The 16,366-nt window shown below is 43.4% G+C and overlaps 1 protein-coding gene across 1 annotated transcript in view; it reads left to right on the top strand.

The window, feature by feature from the left end:
- Nucleotides 1-16,366, top strand: part of CAMK4 (calcium/calmodulin dependent protein kinase IV) — a 233,679-nt gene that overhangs the window by 207,622 nt on the left and 9,691 nt on the right. The window contains exons 9-10 of the mRNA XM_089684741.1: nt 12,587-12,713; nt 14,361-14,513. Of these exons, the coding sequence (XP_089540867.1) occupies nt 12,587-12,713; nt 14,361-14,513 (280 nt within the window). The remainder of the gene's footprint in view (nt 1-12,586; nt 12,714-14,360; nt 14,514-16,366) is intronic.

Below are 16,366 nucleotides of genomic sequence, written 5' to 3'. Positions count from 1 at the left end.
TAAAAGTATTGCACTTACAATCAGCAAGATAAACATCAGCATGTCTGTATGAAAGTTTCCATAAATCAAAATGGCCACGGTGCGTAGTGACGTCACTCATCGAGGCTCTACCCTATGTATTTCGTAACTCATAGGATGTTGTCAGGGGCGTGGTCAGCACGCGACGTCGCACCCAATAAATAGGGAGAGGGGAGAGGGGAGAGGCCCTCCTTCCTTATTAATTGTGCTCCATTAACCTGAAAAGTCCCAACGTACCGGAAATAAGATTAGCCAACCGGGGCCCACGATGTTAGCATTGGAAGTAGGCCTCCGCATGGAACAACCCCAAAAATATTTTAAACTAAATAAAAAATAGATTATAAATAATAAGCTGCCAAAAAAAGATAAATGTGGAACTTTCAAAATTACCTACAGGTCAATTAAACAATCAACCTTCCCGAAAATGGGTGTATAACAAACGAAATAATAAATATAGCACCTATGGACGCCGCCATCTTGTGGAGGAAACAGAATACACACTATATAAGAAAAACTTTAAGACAAACTGTCAATCAGGGGCGGACTGACCATTTGGAAACTTGGGCACTGCCCGAGGGCCTGGGGTCAGTAGGGGGCCCCATGAGATGCCCCTGGTACCTTTTTCATAGGCTTTTTTGAGTTTGGGCAAGGACACAGGGGCCCCATGATCCCCTATTGCCTGGGGGGGGGCCCATGAGTTGTCAGTCCACCCCTGCTGTCAATAATTAAAATTACAAAAATCTTTATACATAATAATAAAAAAATATATAGGCAAAAATTCTCTTAGTGGTTCTGCTGTCCATACACAGTATGCGCTGTAAATAGGTTGTGACCTATTACTATTAAAATGTTAAACCTGAATGACAATTGCCCTTTTGTCTTCTGTGCTATGTTCATCATTCTATTAACATTAAATTCAAACTCTCTGCAGGAGTTCCTCATGAACATTATTCCTCTTTCACTAACCTTTACTACAGTAGTATAGCCTGTAATTACACAGTACCACCCTGTGATCTCTCATCATGACACCACATCCTGAGGGACATTCCTTGCTGCCTTTCCTCAATCATATGTTTCATACCTCGCCCATACACTATCAAGCATTCATACAGATTACCGTGCTGCAGCATTTGCACCAATCGCTGTATATATTTAGAAGTGTAAATTAAGTGTCTGGTGTTATCAGCATTGCAGAATGTCTTCAGTTCATTGTTAGGACGCTAAAAAGCATGTGAAAGTGAAATTATAAAAGCAGTCAGGCACATATAAAAAGCATAAAACAAGCAGGATTAAAAGCTGTGCTTCCATGATCCAGTCGGAACTTCCTATGTACCCCTTCATGTCAGTCTTTATGGTGTGGTGTAGGCAGTGGGCACTGGTCCTGGACTGTATTTTAGCTGCCTTTCCACTGCAAGCAAAGGTAAGAAAAAGCATTAAAGGATAGGTTCACTCTTCAAAACATATTATACTCGTATATAGCGTGTAACATGTTCCTAAGCACCCACCCCCAGAGCCCCCCTACCTGTAACAGCACATAGTTACATAGTTAGTCAGGCTGAAAAAAGACAAAAGTACATCCAGGTCATAGAAAGAAAAAAAAAAGTTATAATCCTATACCCACAGTTGATCCAGAGGAAGGCAAAAAAGGCAAAGCACAATCCAGTTTGCTCCTGCTGGGAAACAAAATTCCTTTCTGATCCCCCGAGAGGCAATCGGATATTCCCTGGATCAACTTTACCTATAAATGTTCGTATCCAGTTATATTCTGTGTATCTAAGAAACAATCCAGGCCTTTTTTAAAGCAATCCACTGAGCTGGCCAGAACCAACTCTTGAGGGAATCTATTCCACATTTTCACAGCTCTCACTGTGAAGAAACATTTCTGTGTTTGGAGATTACATTTCTTTTCCTCCAGATGTAAAGAGTGTCCCCATGTCCTCTGTGATGACCTCAGGGTGAATAGCTCTACACCGAGTTCACTATATGAACCACTGATGTATTTATACATGTTGATCATATCCCCCCTTAATCTCCTCTTCTCAAGAGAGAATACATTCAGTTCCTCTAATCTTTCCTCATAGCTGATCTCCTCGATGATAGGGGTTCTTTTCCCCTGCAGGTGCTGTCACATTTAAAATCAACTCTCACAGCTGCATCATTCATTCAAAGAGATCTGTGAATGAATAAACTACAAGTCCTGTCCCCCATCATTGCAGACGGACTTTTAGTTCTGAGTGGACCGTGAGTGCACTAATCAGCACACTTGTCATCCATTGACATTTCCTACCAGGGGCGGACTGGCAACTCATGGGGCCCCCGGGCAATAGGGGATCATGGGGCCCCTGTGTCCTTGCCCAAACTCAAAAAAGCCTATGAAAAAGGTACCAGGGGCATCTCATGGGGCTCCCTACTGACTCCGGGCCCTCGGGCAGTGCCCGAGTTTCCAAATGGTCAGTCCGCCCCTGCTTCCTACAGATTTGTAACTAAAAGCCTGTAAGAAGGTACAGGCAGAGAGTTGTAAGAAGTGCCCGTAGTAACTTGACATTATAACCACATTCTGCTAATCGCAGGTGCAATACTTTGCTGTGGAAAAAAATTCACTTTTTTTTTCCTGAAAAAATATGTGCAATAATTATTTTTTTCATAATTTAAATATAAATTATAATAAGTAAAGTGGTACTTTAGTCAGAGCATTAAGCCTGGGTTCACACTGATGCAGGGCGGATTTTGCACCGGGTTCTGTCCAATTTCCACACAGCATCTTAATTGCACCCTGTTTATGCGAACCGCTGCAGGTGTGTATATTAAGTTAACAACACCCCAAAATTGGTTTGCAAAAGGCAGTGCGATGTGCAGAATCAGATGGCACGGGTGTAAATACCCATGCGATCCGATTCTGGTATGGACAAAAAAAGGTTCCTGCACTTTTTTGGTGCGGATGCAGTGCGATCTGAGCCATACAAAATGTATGGCTCAAATTGCACTGTCCAGAAATCGCATGTGATATGCACAGGAATGCGGTGCGCTTCCTGTGCAAATCACATGCGATGTGCCATACCGCAGCAATGTGAACCCAGGCTAAGTGCTGACAGATCACTTCAGGCTGGCTCTTTTACAGATACAGCTTTGTAAAACATTAACCACCTCCTGTCCGGCCGTTGTATATAAACAGCCGGGCGGTGGCAGTGCAGGAGTGGGTGGTCATTTATAAATGTGCTCCCCACCCCCTGCTTGTGCGAGCTCCCTGGGAGCGCGCAGCACCGCAATCTGTTGCCCGCTGTGTCCTCCAGACACAGTGGAATACCGATCGTCTTACGGGACCTCTGTGCGAGGTCCCAATCATGTGATCACTGATTGGCCAATCAGTGATCACATGCAGAGTAGTAAGCAAGATGTCACTTCTGACATCATTGCTTACTACGTGTGAAATCTGTGAATGATCATAGAGGTCACATGGTACAAGGCTATTCACAACAGCCTTGTACCATGTGACAAGCTGAGACCAATCACAGCTCACAGAGTAGTTCTCAATGGCTGCAAGAATGCAGCCAGAGAAGGAGAAATGATTGCTTTTACAGCAATGGGTGTAAAAGCAATCTGTGTTAAAAAAAAAAAAAAAACCTTCATCACCCCCCACAAGTAGTACAGTGTCACCATGGTGACACTGTACTGCTAGGGTGACAGTATGTAAGAAAAAAAAACAAATAGTATAAAAAAATAAAAAAAAAAAAATAAAAAAAATTATAATTTTTGGTTATAAACTAATGTGGGTTATTTTATTTTTTACTAAAAAGATAACTGAATAAATTTTGATGATTTATGATGAAATATTATTTAATTGCAAAATTTTATAAGAAAAACATTTGTTTCAAAATTTTTGGACTTTTTCATTTATATAGCAAAAAAAAAAATCCACTGGCGAATAAATACCACCAAAATAAAGCTTTATCTGTCTCAAAAAAATGCTAAAAAGTTCATATGGGTACAGTGTTGCATGACCGCGCAATTGTCATTCAAAGTGTGATAGCGCTGAAAGCTGAAAATTGGCCTGGACAGGAAGGGGGTGAAAGTGTCCGGACATGAAGTGGTTAAAAATAAGTGTCTATACTTTTTAAAATCCAGCAATGCCCTGTCTCACCCTGCTCTGCACATGCTCTGTTGTCCTGTATTCTCGGCACAGTGCCTAAAATTAGTGAGTCACTAGAGGCAGATCTGCTGACAGCCTAAAGACTTGAGAACAGGAATGACGCAGACTGCACTGTGGGAGGACAGATTAGGGAGAGAGAAAATAAAAGCAGGAGAGGTGACAGGACAAACTCTGCTGCCAGGGAGACACAAAAGACTTAAACTTACAAGTATAGTGTTTTGTCTCCCCAATATTGTTTCTTTTCTCTCTCAGTAGTGGCAGTGTTAGAAACTTTAGAAAGGTAAATCTTCTGCAGCCTTTCCCTATAACTGAGCCAAGACATAAAATCAAGGCTGGAAATGCACACATTTAAATTACAGAAAGTGATATATAATTTTTGTGACTAAAAGAGGGGGAGAGTACTCATTAACAAAGTGACTGCTCTGAGCTCCAAAAAAATTTTGGCTTCTGGCAAGAAGATACAGGAGCAATGCTGGAGATTAATTACAGCACACACTAATTTTGAAAGTATAATTAATGTGGAATGTATGTTCTTTGTTAAAAAAAACAGTAATTGTTATTAAACGGTTAAAGGGGCACCTGCATTCACAGTTTTGTCTTTTTTTCTAAGCATAGTTGCCCATCTCTTGTAGGCTGTGCCTGCTTGCACTACAGTGTTAGGGGCAGGGGCATCCCTAGGCAGGTGCGAGGGGTGTGTGCCGCACTGGGTGACACCTTTTCCATGGGGTGACACCGGACCCGCTCCACCAGAGGCAGACTGACCATTCGAGCACTGCCCGAGGGCCCGGGTCACTACAGGGCCCCATGAGAGGCTCAGTCCGTCCTTATATGTGCCGCTTCTGAAATAAGCTAGCATTGAGGGGACGGACAGTGAGGCAGGCACTTCGGACACCTCTCCTCCTCAGAGTTTCAGCAGAGGGGCAGGTCCACATCCCTGCCACGGATGCTGAAGTCGGAGAGCTGGAGGGGCGGACAGAGTATGCAGCAGGTCAGTGTGTAATCCCCGGACCCTGGTGACAGCACTGTAACTTCATGTAGTAGGTAGGGGGGAGAGAGCAGGGGCGGACTGACCATTCGAGCACTCGAGCACTGCCCGAGGGCCCGGGGTCAGTAGGGGGCCCCATGAGATGCCCCTAGTACCTTTTATTGGCTTTTTCATAGGCTTTTTTGGGTGTGGGCGAGGACACAGGGGCCCCATGATCCCCTATTGCCCAGGGGCCCGATGAGTTGTCAGTCCACCCCTGGGAGAAAGAGAGGGAGGAGAGAAAGAGGGCAGAGAGAGAGAAGAGAGAGAGAGGGGGAGAGTGGGGGGCTTGCTTTAAAACTTACCTTTTTGTGGAGCTGGTGGAGAGATCAGTTAGGTTGCAAGCCGACGATCCCCGCAGGATGAATCAGATCTGTGGATTAGGGAGGATAATGGATTGGACTCCAATCCATTATGCTCAATCCGCAGATCCGATCCATCCTGCGGGGATCATCGGAGGGGGTGTCACCAAGTGTTACCGCACCGGGTGACACCAACCCTAGGGACCCCTCTGGTTAGGGGGTGTGACTTTCAATATTTCATCCATAATTTATAAGCCTGTAGCTTAAAGTGGCTGTAGAGGTAGGTTTTTTTTTTACCTTAATACATTCTCTGCATTAAGGTAAAAAGCTTTCTATGTGCAGCCCCCCCCCCCCCCCCACAGCCCCCTTATACTTACCTGAGCCCAATCTTGATCCAGTGTTGTGCCCAAGAGCAGCAGCTCTCTCCTTTCTCTCTTTCCTCACTAGACATGGAAGCAGCAGCAGGAGCTTTTGACTCCTGCAGCTGTCAATCACAGCCAGTGAGCAGAGAGTCGGGGGGTTGAACCTGAGCTGTTCTGTGTGTTTCTATGGGCACACACTGCACAGCTTGAGATTGAGTAGCATGAGTGCACTTGCTATGGGGGCACTAGGCAGGGGGAAGGAGCAAGGAGGGGTGGTAGGGAACCCCAAAAATGGAGGATTGGGGCTGCTCTGTGCAAAACCATTGCACAGAGCAAATATGACATATTTCTTATAAAAGAAAATGTTTACAATCACTTAAAATCATATACAATGGTTCACCCCATGGAGAAACTATCCACTTGTCTTCTCAGTGCTCCCCTACTGCTTCTTCCTCCATAACAAACTACACACTGCTCCCAGGTATTGGAGAGCATATAACCTCCACCCCTGATGCAATGTTTGTGTCTCTACAGACAGTGATATTGTCAAGCTTCTAAATTTGTGACATCTGAGTGAAGCTTTTTTTGTAATAGCTGTAATGAAGGAAGGAACTGTAGGGGAGTCCTTAGAAGGTCAGAGGGAAGAGGGGGGCTAGCAAGAATCACTTTGCCCTAAGTGTAGTAGAATGAAAGAGAGTAGGCTGTAGCAGGAAAGGAGGCTACGTTGTAGCAAACTATAGCTCTGCACAACAGCCTGTCTTATCCACTTAGAAATAGTGAGCCTGGAATTAGGTACTTCTGCAATAAAAAAAAGGGGTTCCATGTTCCTAAAAGAAGCAGTGGCTGAGAGGTAAAGCCTGACAGCCCTCGTAACATCCAGACAATGGAGAGAGATCTCCTGAAGATTTGAAAATCGATCATTCTGTCGATCAAAAACCAAAAATGGTGCATACAATTGGGCCATCATTTGTTTTGTTTTTCTAATGAAGAAAAAAATACAGCATGTTGGACCAGGCACTTTTGATTGCATCACAAAAATCACTTGTTGCAGCTGGCACACTAATGATGCGAAAAACAAACGATCTGACATTGACAAGAATTTTCATTTGGTTTTCGACTCGTCTATGGCTTGCTTTAGAGTTAACTGGTGCTGGACACAACAAGATTAACACAATATCCTCATTAAGGTGAAAAACAGAGACCACCTTAAGCAAAAGAGTCCTTGGTCTCAAACAACCTTTTCTTTGTGAAAAATCAAGCATTGATTGCTTATAAACCCTGCTGGCTGAAGTTATAGCCACAAGAAATGATACCTTGCTGGATTGTAACATCAAGGAAATGTCACAAAAAAGGTTTAAAAGGATATCTTTAGAACACTGACATAACTAGATATACATTTCACAATTGGAGTGGAGGCCTAACAGTGGGAACATAACCCCTTCTATAATGTACAATTATGTGAATGATTAGCAAGAGGATGTTGGAAAAGCCCAGACAATGCAGAGACCTGGCTTTTTCTGGTGCTACGGGTCGGTGTTGTTTAACCGCTCATTGCAGGGAAGAACATGGCCCACCAAAAGACATACAGTCATGGCCGAAATTGTTGGCACCCTTGATATTTTTCCTGAAAATCAAGTATTTCACACAAAAAAGGTATTGCATTAACACATGTTTTGCTATACACATGTTTATTCCCTTTGTATGTATTGGAACAAATATAAAACAGAGGCAGAAAAGCAAATATGACATAATGTCACACAAAACCCCAAAAATGGGCTGGACAAAAGTATTGGCACCCTTAACTTAATATTTGGTTGCACACCCTTTGGAAAACATAACTGAAATCAGTCGCTTCCTATAACCATCAATAAGCTTCTGACACCTCTCACCCGGAATTTTGGACCACTCTTCCTTTGCAAACAGCTCCAGGTCTCTCTTATTGGAAGGACACCTTTTCCCAACAGCAATTTTAAGATCTCTCCACAGGTGTTCAATGGGATTTAGATCTGGGCTCATTGCTGGCCACTTCAGAACTCTCCAGCGCTTCTTTGCCATCCATTTCTGAGTGCTTTTTGACGTATGTTTGGGGTCATTGTCCTGCTGGAAGACCCAGGATCTTGGACGCAAACCCAGCTTTCTGACACTGGGCCCTACAGTGCGACCCAAAATCCTTTGGTAATCCTCAGATTTCATGATGCCTTGCACACAGTCAAGGCACCCAGTGCCAGAGGCAGCAAAACAACCCCAAAACATCATTGAACCTCCACCATATTTTACCGTAGGTACTGTGTTTTGTTCTTTGTAGGCCTCATTCCGTTTTCGGTAAACAGTAGAATGATGTGCTTTACCGAAAAGCTCTATCTTGGTCTCATCTGTCCACAAGACGTTTTCCCAGAAGGCTTTTGGCTTACTCAAGTACATTTTGGCAAACTGTAGTCTTGCTTTTTTATGTCTCTGTGTCAGCAGTGGGGTCCTCCTGGGTCTCCTGCCATAGCGTTTCATTTCATTTAAATGTCGACGGATAGTTCGCGCTGACACTGATGCTCCCTGAGCCTGCAGGACAGCTTGAATGTCTTTGGAACATGTTTGGGGCTGCTTATCCACCATCCGGACTATTCTGCATTGCAATCTTTCATCAATTTTCCTCATCCGTCCACGACCAGGGAGATTAGCTACAGTGCCATGGGTTGCAAACTTCTTGATAATGTTGCGCACTGTGGACAAAGGCAAATCTAGTTCTCTGGAGATGGACTTGTAACCTTGAGATTGTTGATATTTTGCCACAATTTTGGTTCTCAGGTCCTCAGACAGTTCTCGTCTCCTCTTTCTGTTGTCCATGCTTAGTGTGGCACAGACAGACACACAATGCAAAGGTTAAGTGAACGTCTCTCCTTTTTATCTGCTTTCAGGTGTGATTTCTATATTGCCCACACCTGTTACTTGCCCCAGGTGAGTTTACAGGAGCATCACATGCTTGTAACATTCTTATTTATCCGCAGTTGTGAAAGGGTGCCAATACTTTTGTCCAGCCCATTTTTGGAGGTTTGTGTGACATTATGTCGAATTTGCTTTCTTTCCTCCCTTTTTTTGTTTTGTCCCAATACACACAAAGGGAATAAACATGTGTATAGCAAAACATGTGTTAATGCAATACGTTTCGTGAGAAATACATGATTTCCTGGAGAAATATCAAGGGTGCCAACAATTTCGGCCATGACTGTATGGAGAAGACCCCCACAGACTCACATTAATGAAAATATATCTTCCACTTTCAAAGATAAATCTTGCGGTAAGAAGATACCAAGCTTTTAACATGGTCAGGATTACAGAATCCAAAACCCCCTGATGATTGATGTAGGCCAAAGCTGTGATATTGGGCACAAGTCATTAAGCAGTATCTTACCACATCCAAGTATGCGGTAGGATACCGCACAGCATTAAAAAAATGTTTGTATTCACTAAAGAAATGCTACTAAAATACTGCATGAGTTATTTTATCAAGTCATGCGGTATTTTAGTGAACCCATACGTTAATGTTTCAGCTGTTAGCGGGGCTCACCACTGACAGCTGAATGTAAAAGAAAGAATTACCAGCAATTACAGAAATAATAAAAAAATGGCGTGGGGTCCACCGAGATCCATACCAGACCCTTATCCGAGCATGCAGCCCAGCAGGTCAGGAAAGGGGGGGGGATGAGCGAGCGCCCCCCACCTCCTGAACCATATCAGGCCACATGCCCTCAACAAGGGAGGGGGTATTTGGGTCAGGGGGGGCTCCCCCCCCAAAGTACCTTGTCCCCATGTTTATGGGGACAAGGGCCTCTTCCCCATGAACCTGGCTGGTGGTTGTGGGGATCTGCGGGCAGAGAGCTTATTGGAATCTGGAAGCCCCTTTAGCAAGAGGGCCCCCAGAGCCCGCCCCCCCATGTGAATGAGTATGCGGTACCCATTCAGAAAATAAACTGTAGTGTGAAAAAAGACAGGAGACTATCTTTGACAAGTCCTTTATTAAAAGAAGAAAATTTTTAAAAAATGTCCCCCGAAGTATATCCAACGTCAATCACAATGCCCGGTGCCGCCGACCCGAAAAAAAAACAAAAATGCTCTACTCCTGACGCTGGCACGTGCTGCCTGACAGCTCTGCTGGCCTGACAGTTCTGAAATAAGTAAGGTGACATGATCGACCCAGCATGCCTCTTTTTTCAGGTCGGCGGCGGCGAGCATCGTGATTGACATTGGATCTACTTCGGGGGGACATTCTTTTATTTTTCTTCTTTTAATAAAGGACTTGTCAGATTATCTCCTGTCTTTTTTTACACTACACTTTTTGTTTTTGTGAATGAGTAGTGGTACCATGTACCCCATACTCATTCCACTGGCCAGGGTTATCGGGAAGAGGCCCTTGTCCCTATCAACATGGGGATAAGGGTGTTTTGAAGCAGGGAGCTTCCCCTGCCCCAGAGCACCCCCCATGTTGAGGGGATGTGGCCTGGTATGGTTGCATCCTTGGATAAGGGTCTGGTATGGATTTTGGGGGGGACCTCAAGCCATTTTTTTTTTAATCGCCAGCAATTCTTTTTTTTTACATTAAGCTGTCAGTGGGGAACTCAGCTGATAGCTGATGACTCATAGGTTGTTAAGGAATCCGCGGCCACCCATTCCTTAACAGTCTATGACAGTATTGACAGATACCACACATATCGTACATACGGAATGCCTGGACCACTACTTAATTACTGCACGCATTTAATAATTTATTTCCTTTTGTGAATTGACTTTAAGGTCTTTTTATGTGGTATTTAACAAGCGTTTTTGCTATTTTCTGAAATACCGCATACTAACAATAGTGAATTGATATTTTCAGTATCGCATGTGATATATGGTCATGTGACTGACTTAACTCATGCAATAACACCCCATTGCCTGAATTTAGACTAGATAATCAGTTAGAAGTACCAATAAACTAACAACAGGTGAAATGCTTGTTACTCCAGATTGTTGATAAGTGACGATTCTACCTGAGACCAGCAATCCTGAACAGACAGGCAACCCACAACTCAACCCAAAAGGGGAAGTTCCGTTTTAAGGACTGCTCCCCTGCTCCGCATTAAGGATTGGCACCTTTGGGGAGCAGGGGGGGGCGGGTACCCGAATTTGACAGGTACCCGCTCCCACTTACGGTCCTATTGCCTAGACTATCAGAAGGTGTCCTCCCTCCATTCCTCCCTGTAGTCTTTTGGGACATGTGACAGGTTCCAGAAGACTACAGGACCATTCATGAAGTGCAGCGCCCATGCGCAGTGGGTACCTGGCTGTGAAGCCGCAAGCTATCACAGCCGGGTGCCCACACTGAAGATGCCAGCCTCCTGGAATACAGGACGGCCGGTGAAACGAGCTGCAGGGGACACACTGGGACCGAGGGACAGGTAAGTGGCTGTTTTTGCAGCTACAGTTTTTCAGTTTTTGTAGCTGCTGACTTTTATTTTTTGATAGGTCGAGTTGAGCTTTAACTCAGAAGACTACCATTGTAAGACGAGAAAAAAATGTTTCCCCTTCAATAATGTCACGGACAGATGCCTCAATGACAGAAACATCTTGATTGCGTAATAAAAGGGGAACGATAGAGAAAATGAATAATATAACCCCCTAAACCAAAACATAAGCATAACCCTTAGGCAAACCATACACTGATATGGCGTATTCTGATCATCAAAAGTTTCCAGCATGTCCCCTTCGTCAGAAGTCAATCAAGCACTGTACAGTAGAGACAGCTACACAGTGATCAAAATCGGGTCCGGTCACTGCTGAACAGGACCAGGGACGGACTGACAACTCATGGGGCCCCCGGGCAATAGGGGATCATGGGGCCCCTGTGTCCTTGCCCAAACTCAAAAAAGCCTATGAAAAAGGTACCAGGGGCATCTCATGGGGCCCCCTACTGACCCCGGGCCCTCGGACAGTGCCCGAGTTTCCAAATGGTCAGTCCGCCCCTGAACAGGACGAATTTCTATTAGTGAAGAGCCAACAACCCTTAACATTAAACCCCTATAACTAACCTAGCCTAATTTCTGGGGCTTTATTTCTTAGAGAATAGGTGTCCGAACTCATGCCCCGCAACAGGCAATCAACACCCGGATATCACAGAGGGTGCAATCTACCATGCGATGCCCCCCCTCCTATCTATGACCGCACTGCACCCCAGGCACCTGCATATCACTTGTCCCCATCCTGCATTCAGTAACTCAGGAGATCATATCTGTGGGAGCAACTAGGAGAAAATTTGTCGCTTGTAAACACAGAAGTTGGACTTCTGTATTTACAAGTAATAGTGGTGAGCAGAGAGCAAAGGGCCTGAGCTAGAGGTGGTGGAACTGAGTTCCACCAAGTTCCAGGTGATAAAAGTCCCCAATCCCTAATACCCTGAATTAACTTGTACTTCCCTTTTCCGGTGCCTGAAGTCTTTTTTTTTTTCCTAAAATGACTGGATTTATTTCACATTACTTGAAGTGGGAGGGAAACGGTTAAAAATGTATTTCTGTGTACAGCAAATTGTATTGTAATTGTATTTTGCATTGACCGACCATAAAATATATTGGTTTTCCTCCACACAAAATAAGCTGTTTTTCTTTTTTTTCTGATGTATTGTTTTTTGAGGTAGTAGCTTTTAACTCTAAAACCAGTACGTGAAAGACATAATAGTGACCTGTTTCTGATGTGCTGACTTTACTGGCAGGCTGTGTGGTTTTGAACCTTTCTATGATGAACGTGGGGACCAGTACATGTTCAAGAGAATTCTAAACTGTGATTATGACTTTGTCTCCCCCTGGTGGGACGATGTATCTCTGAATGCCAAGGACTTGGTGAGTAAACTCTGAGCACGGTGTACCTGCTTTGTAAATTTTATTGCAGAACATCGCTGTGAATAAATTGTTTGTTTGACATGTTACAAGACATTTAAAGAAAATGTATACACTGGCATCACAAGCTCTTACCTGAAGAATGTGTAAACCCAACATTTCCTATTCCTGATATGTGCCTGCTGTATCATGTTCTTGTATGAAAAAGTATCCTGTTCTCTTTGTATTGCTTCCTTTGTGTGAAACCCTTTGTGTTCCTGCCAGTCTCTCTGCTGTTAAAAAAAACTGACCACACTAGGCAGGAGAGCTTAGTATAATCAGTTTTTTGGCTGTGCTGGGATCTCAGCCTGCTCTCCTCCATATGGAATACATAAATGTTTTGTATGTAAGAGCAAACCGCCCAAATCCCCAATCAACTGAAGTCACAAAACTGCAAATGTATAAGAGGATATCGTCTCTTAAAAGGCTAATTCAAATGGATACTGCGCTAGGTGAACCCTTAAAACTTTATGAGCACTATGGAAACCTTCACACCTCTGAAAAATGATCAAAATTTTAAAATAAAACACTGTAATAGTTAAACGAAATAAGTGCATACATATGCCCTATGAAGACCCTCACCCCTCTGAAGGGTGATCAAAATTTGAAAAAAAATTGATTGAATAAACTGAGTGAGTACAGTAATCATAAATATGTGTAAGAAACCATGATATGTGGTCAGATTAACCTAAAATATCATGCATTATCTATGAGCCCTATGAAGACCCTCACACCTCTGAAGAGTGATCGAGGTTGAGGATAGGTTAAATCTCAAATCTCAATGTGCAAAAAATTCAACTCAAATATACATAAAGGTTAGTAGAAAAATTTCAAAAACAAAAAAAAAACAATAACAAAAAGTCCATATAGACATAAACCATAGTCCATAAGTATGAGAAGAAAATTCCACAATCGATGGTATTATTGTAGGCAATGCTGTAAGTGCAAATGTAGATAAACTTGCTTCAACTGGTCACTAGAGTGCACACCACCACCAAAGTAATGAATGGAGGCTTACCAGAGATGGAGCCCCCTTAATTGCAGGGGGTCCCAACCAGCTTTATAATGTAGAGCACTGGCAAGCTTCCCATATCATGCCCCAAAACATGGAACTTCCCGGACTCCAACTGGAATGTAAACTCAAAGTGTAGTTCCAGACAAGGTCATGAAAGAAAAAACATGCCTCTCATAGTGCAATATGTATAAAACAAATTCTTTATTTGCGCAAATAGGATCCTACTTACAAGCTGTAGAACAATTAAAAGCATTCACATGAACCATATCCAAGATGGCCAACAGCGCAATAACGTCAGAGGGAGGCTCTGCCCAACATGTTTCGTCATCAAAAGACGTCCTTTAGGGGCTACCCTAGAGGACATAAATGTTTGCCTTTATTTTCTATTTCTGAACTGAATGTTTGCTTTAGCTGAGGGATTTGATATACTTTAAAGATACCCTGAATTTGTAGTTGTAAATATAATAGTGCTTTATACTGTACGTTGGCCATTATATTTGTAAACACATTTAGGTTTTTAGCTACATGGACAGTACTGTACATGGAAGTACTAAAGAACACTCATATCTTTTGCGTGTTGTATTTGTTCATTACAGGTGAAAAAGTTGATTGTGTTTGACCCAAAGAAGCGTCTCACCACTCACCAAGCATTGCAGCACCCCTGGGTCACAGGAAAAGCTGCAAACTTTGCTCACATGGACAATGCACAAAAGAAACTGCAGGAGTTTAATGCAAGACGCAAACTGAAGGTATAACTACGATCAATAAATGCCATGGGCTCGGGGCCACTAGTGTTGTTTCAGTAAATAGAGGGGAACCTTGGCTCTTTATGAAGATGGAAACCCCTTTTAAATTGCTTGTCCATGACAGCAATTGCAATTGCTAGCTAAATATTTTGTGTGTAGTTACATCACTGACCTGCATTAGTCATTTTAACTACATATTTAGCAAAATCATTATAGCAGGTTTCTAAATACATACAGTAAATGATTGCTGAACATGTGTGCTGTATGTTTGCTTTTTCTGTTTATTATTATTTTTATACAGGATTGATATAGCGCCAACAGTTTACGCAGCGCTTTACAACATAAAGGCAGACAGTACAATTACAATACAAATGAACAGAGGAGGATTCAGAGGGCTCTGCTGGTTAGAGCTTATTGCAAGGGGGGCAGAAAGGTTACTTGTCGATATGCTACAAGCTGTCAGGAATAGGCATGGAAACCTCTGTAGTTTATGTTATGCTCGTCCTACTGTACATCACTAATAGAGAAAAGCAATTTCCACTTTTCAAAAATATTACAAACAGATAATTCTATAGGCAAAGATAATATTTATTATATAAATCCCTCTTTAATTCCACTTTATGTTTTCTCTACATTTCCATACGGACTAAGCTGTTTGGCAAAAGCTCCAGTGACGAGCTGACAAACTAAAACACCAGTAGGGTAGTATAGTGTACACCAGTAGGGTAGTATAGTGTACACCAGTAGGGGTAGTATAGTGTACACCCGTAGGGTAGTATAGTGTACACCGGTAGGGGTAGTATAGTGTACACCAGTAGGGGTAGTATAGTGTACACCAGTAGAGGTAGTATAGTGTACACCAGTAGGGGTAGTATAGTGTACACCAGTAGGGGTAGTATAGTGTACACCGGTAGGGGTAGTATAGTGTACACTAGTAGGGGTAGTATAGTGTACACCGGTAGGGGTAGTATAGTGTACACCGGTAGGGTAGTATAGTGTACATCAGTAGGGGTAGTATAGTGTACACCAGTAGGGGTAGTATAGTGTACACCAGTAGGGGTAGTATAGTGTACACCAGTAGGGGTAGTATAGTGTACACCAGTAGGGTAGTATAGTGTACACCAGTAGGGGTAGTATAGTGTACACCAGTAGGGGTAGTATAGTGTACACTAGTAGGGGTAGTATAGTGTACACCAGTAGGGGTAGTATAGTGTACACCAGTAGGGTAGTATAGTGTACACCAGTAGGGTAGTATAGTGTACACCAGTAGGGGTAGTATAGTGTACACCAGTAGGGTAGTATAGTGTACACCAGTAGGGTAGTATAGTGTACACCAGTAGAGGTAGTATAGTGTACACCAGTAGGGTAGTATAGTGTACACCAGTAGGGGTAGTATAGTGTACACTAGCAGGGGTAGTATAGTGTACACCAGTAGGGGTAGTATCAGGGGCAGACTTACAACTCATGGGGCCCCCGGGCAAAAGGGGATCATGGGACCCTTGTGTCTTTGCCCACTCTCAAAGCACACCCAAAAAAGCCTATAAAAAGGTAACAGGGGCATTTTATGGGGCCCCCTACTGACCCCGGGCCCTCGGGCAGTGCCCAAGTCCTCGAATGGTCAGTTCGCCCCTGGGTAGTATCGTGTATACCAGTAGGGGTAGTATAGTGTACACCTGTAGGGGTAGTATAGTGTACTCCAGTAGGGGTAGTATAGTGTACACCAGTAAGGTAGTATAGTGTACACCAGTAGGGGTAGTATAGTGTACACCAGTAGGGGTAGTATAGTGTACACCAGCAGGGGTAGTATAGTGTACACCAGCAGGGGTAGTATAGTGTACACCAGCAGGGGTAGTATA

This window comes from Staurois parvus, unplaced genomic scaffold, assembly GCF_062004578.1.
Source record: "Staurois parvus isolate SC_StPar_1 unplaced genomic scaffold, SC_StPar_1.0 ptg000354l, whole genome shotgun sequence".
Lineage (NCBI taxonomy): Eukaryota > Metazoa > Chordata > Amphibia > Anura > Ranidae > Staurois > Staurois parvus.
The sequence above is the reverse complement of the archived record's forward strand: the minus strand, read 5'-3'. Positions and strand labels throughout refer to the sequence as shown.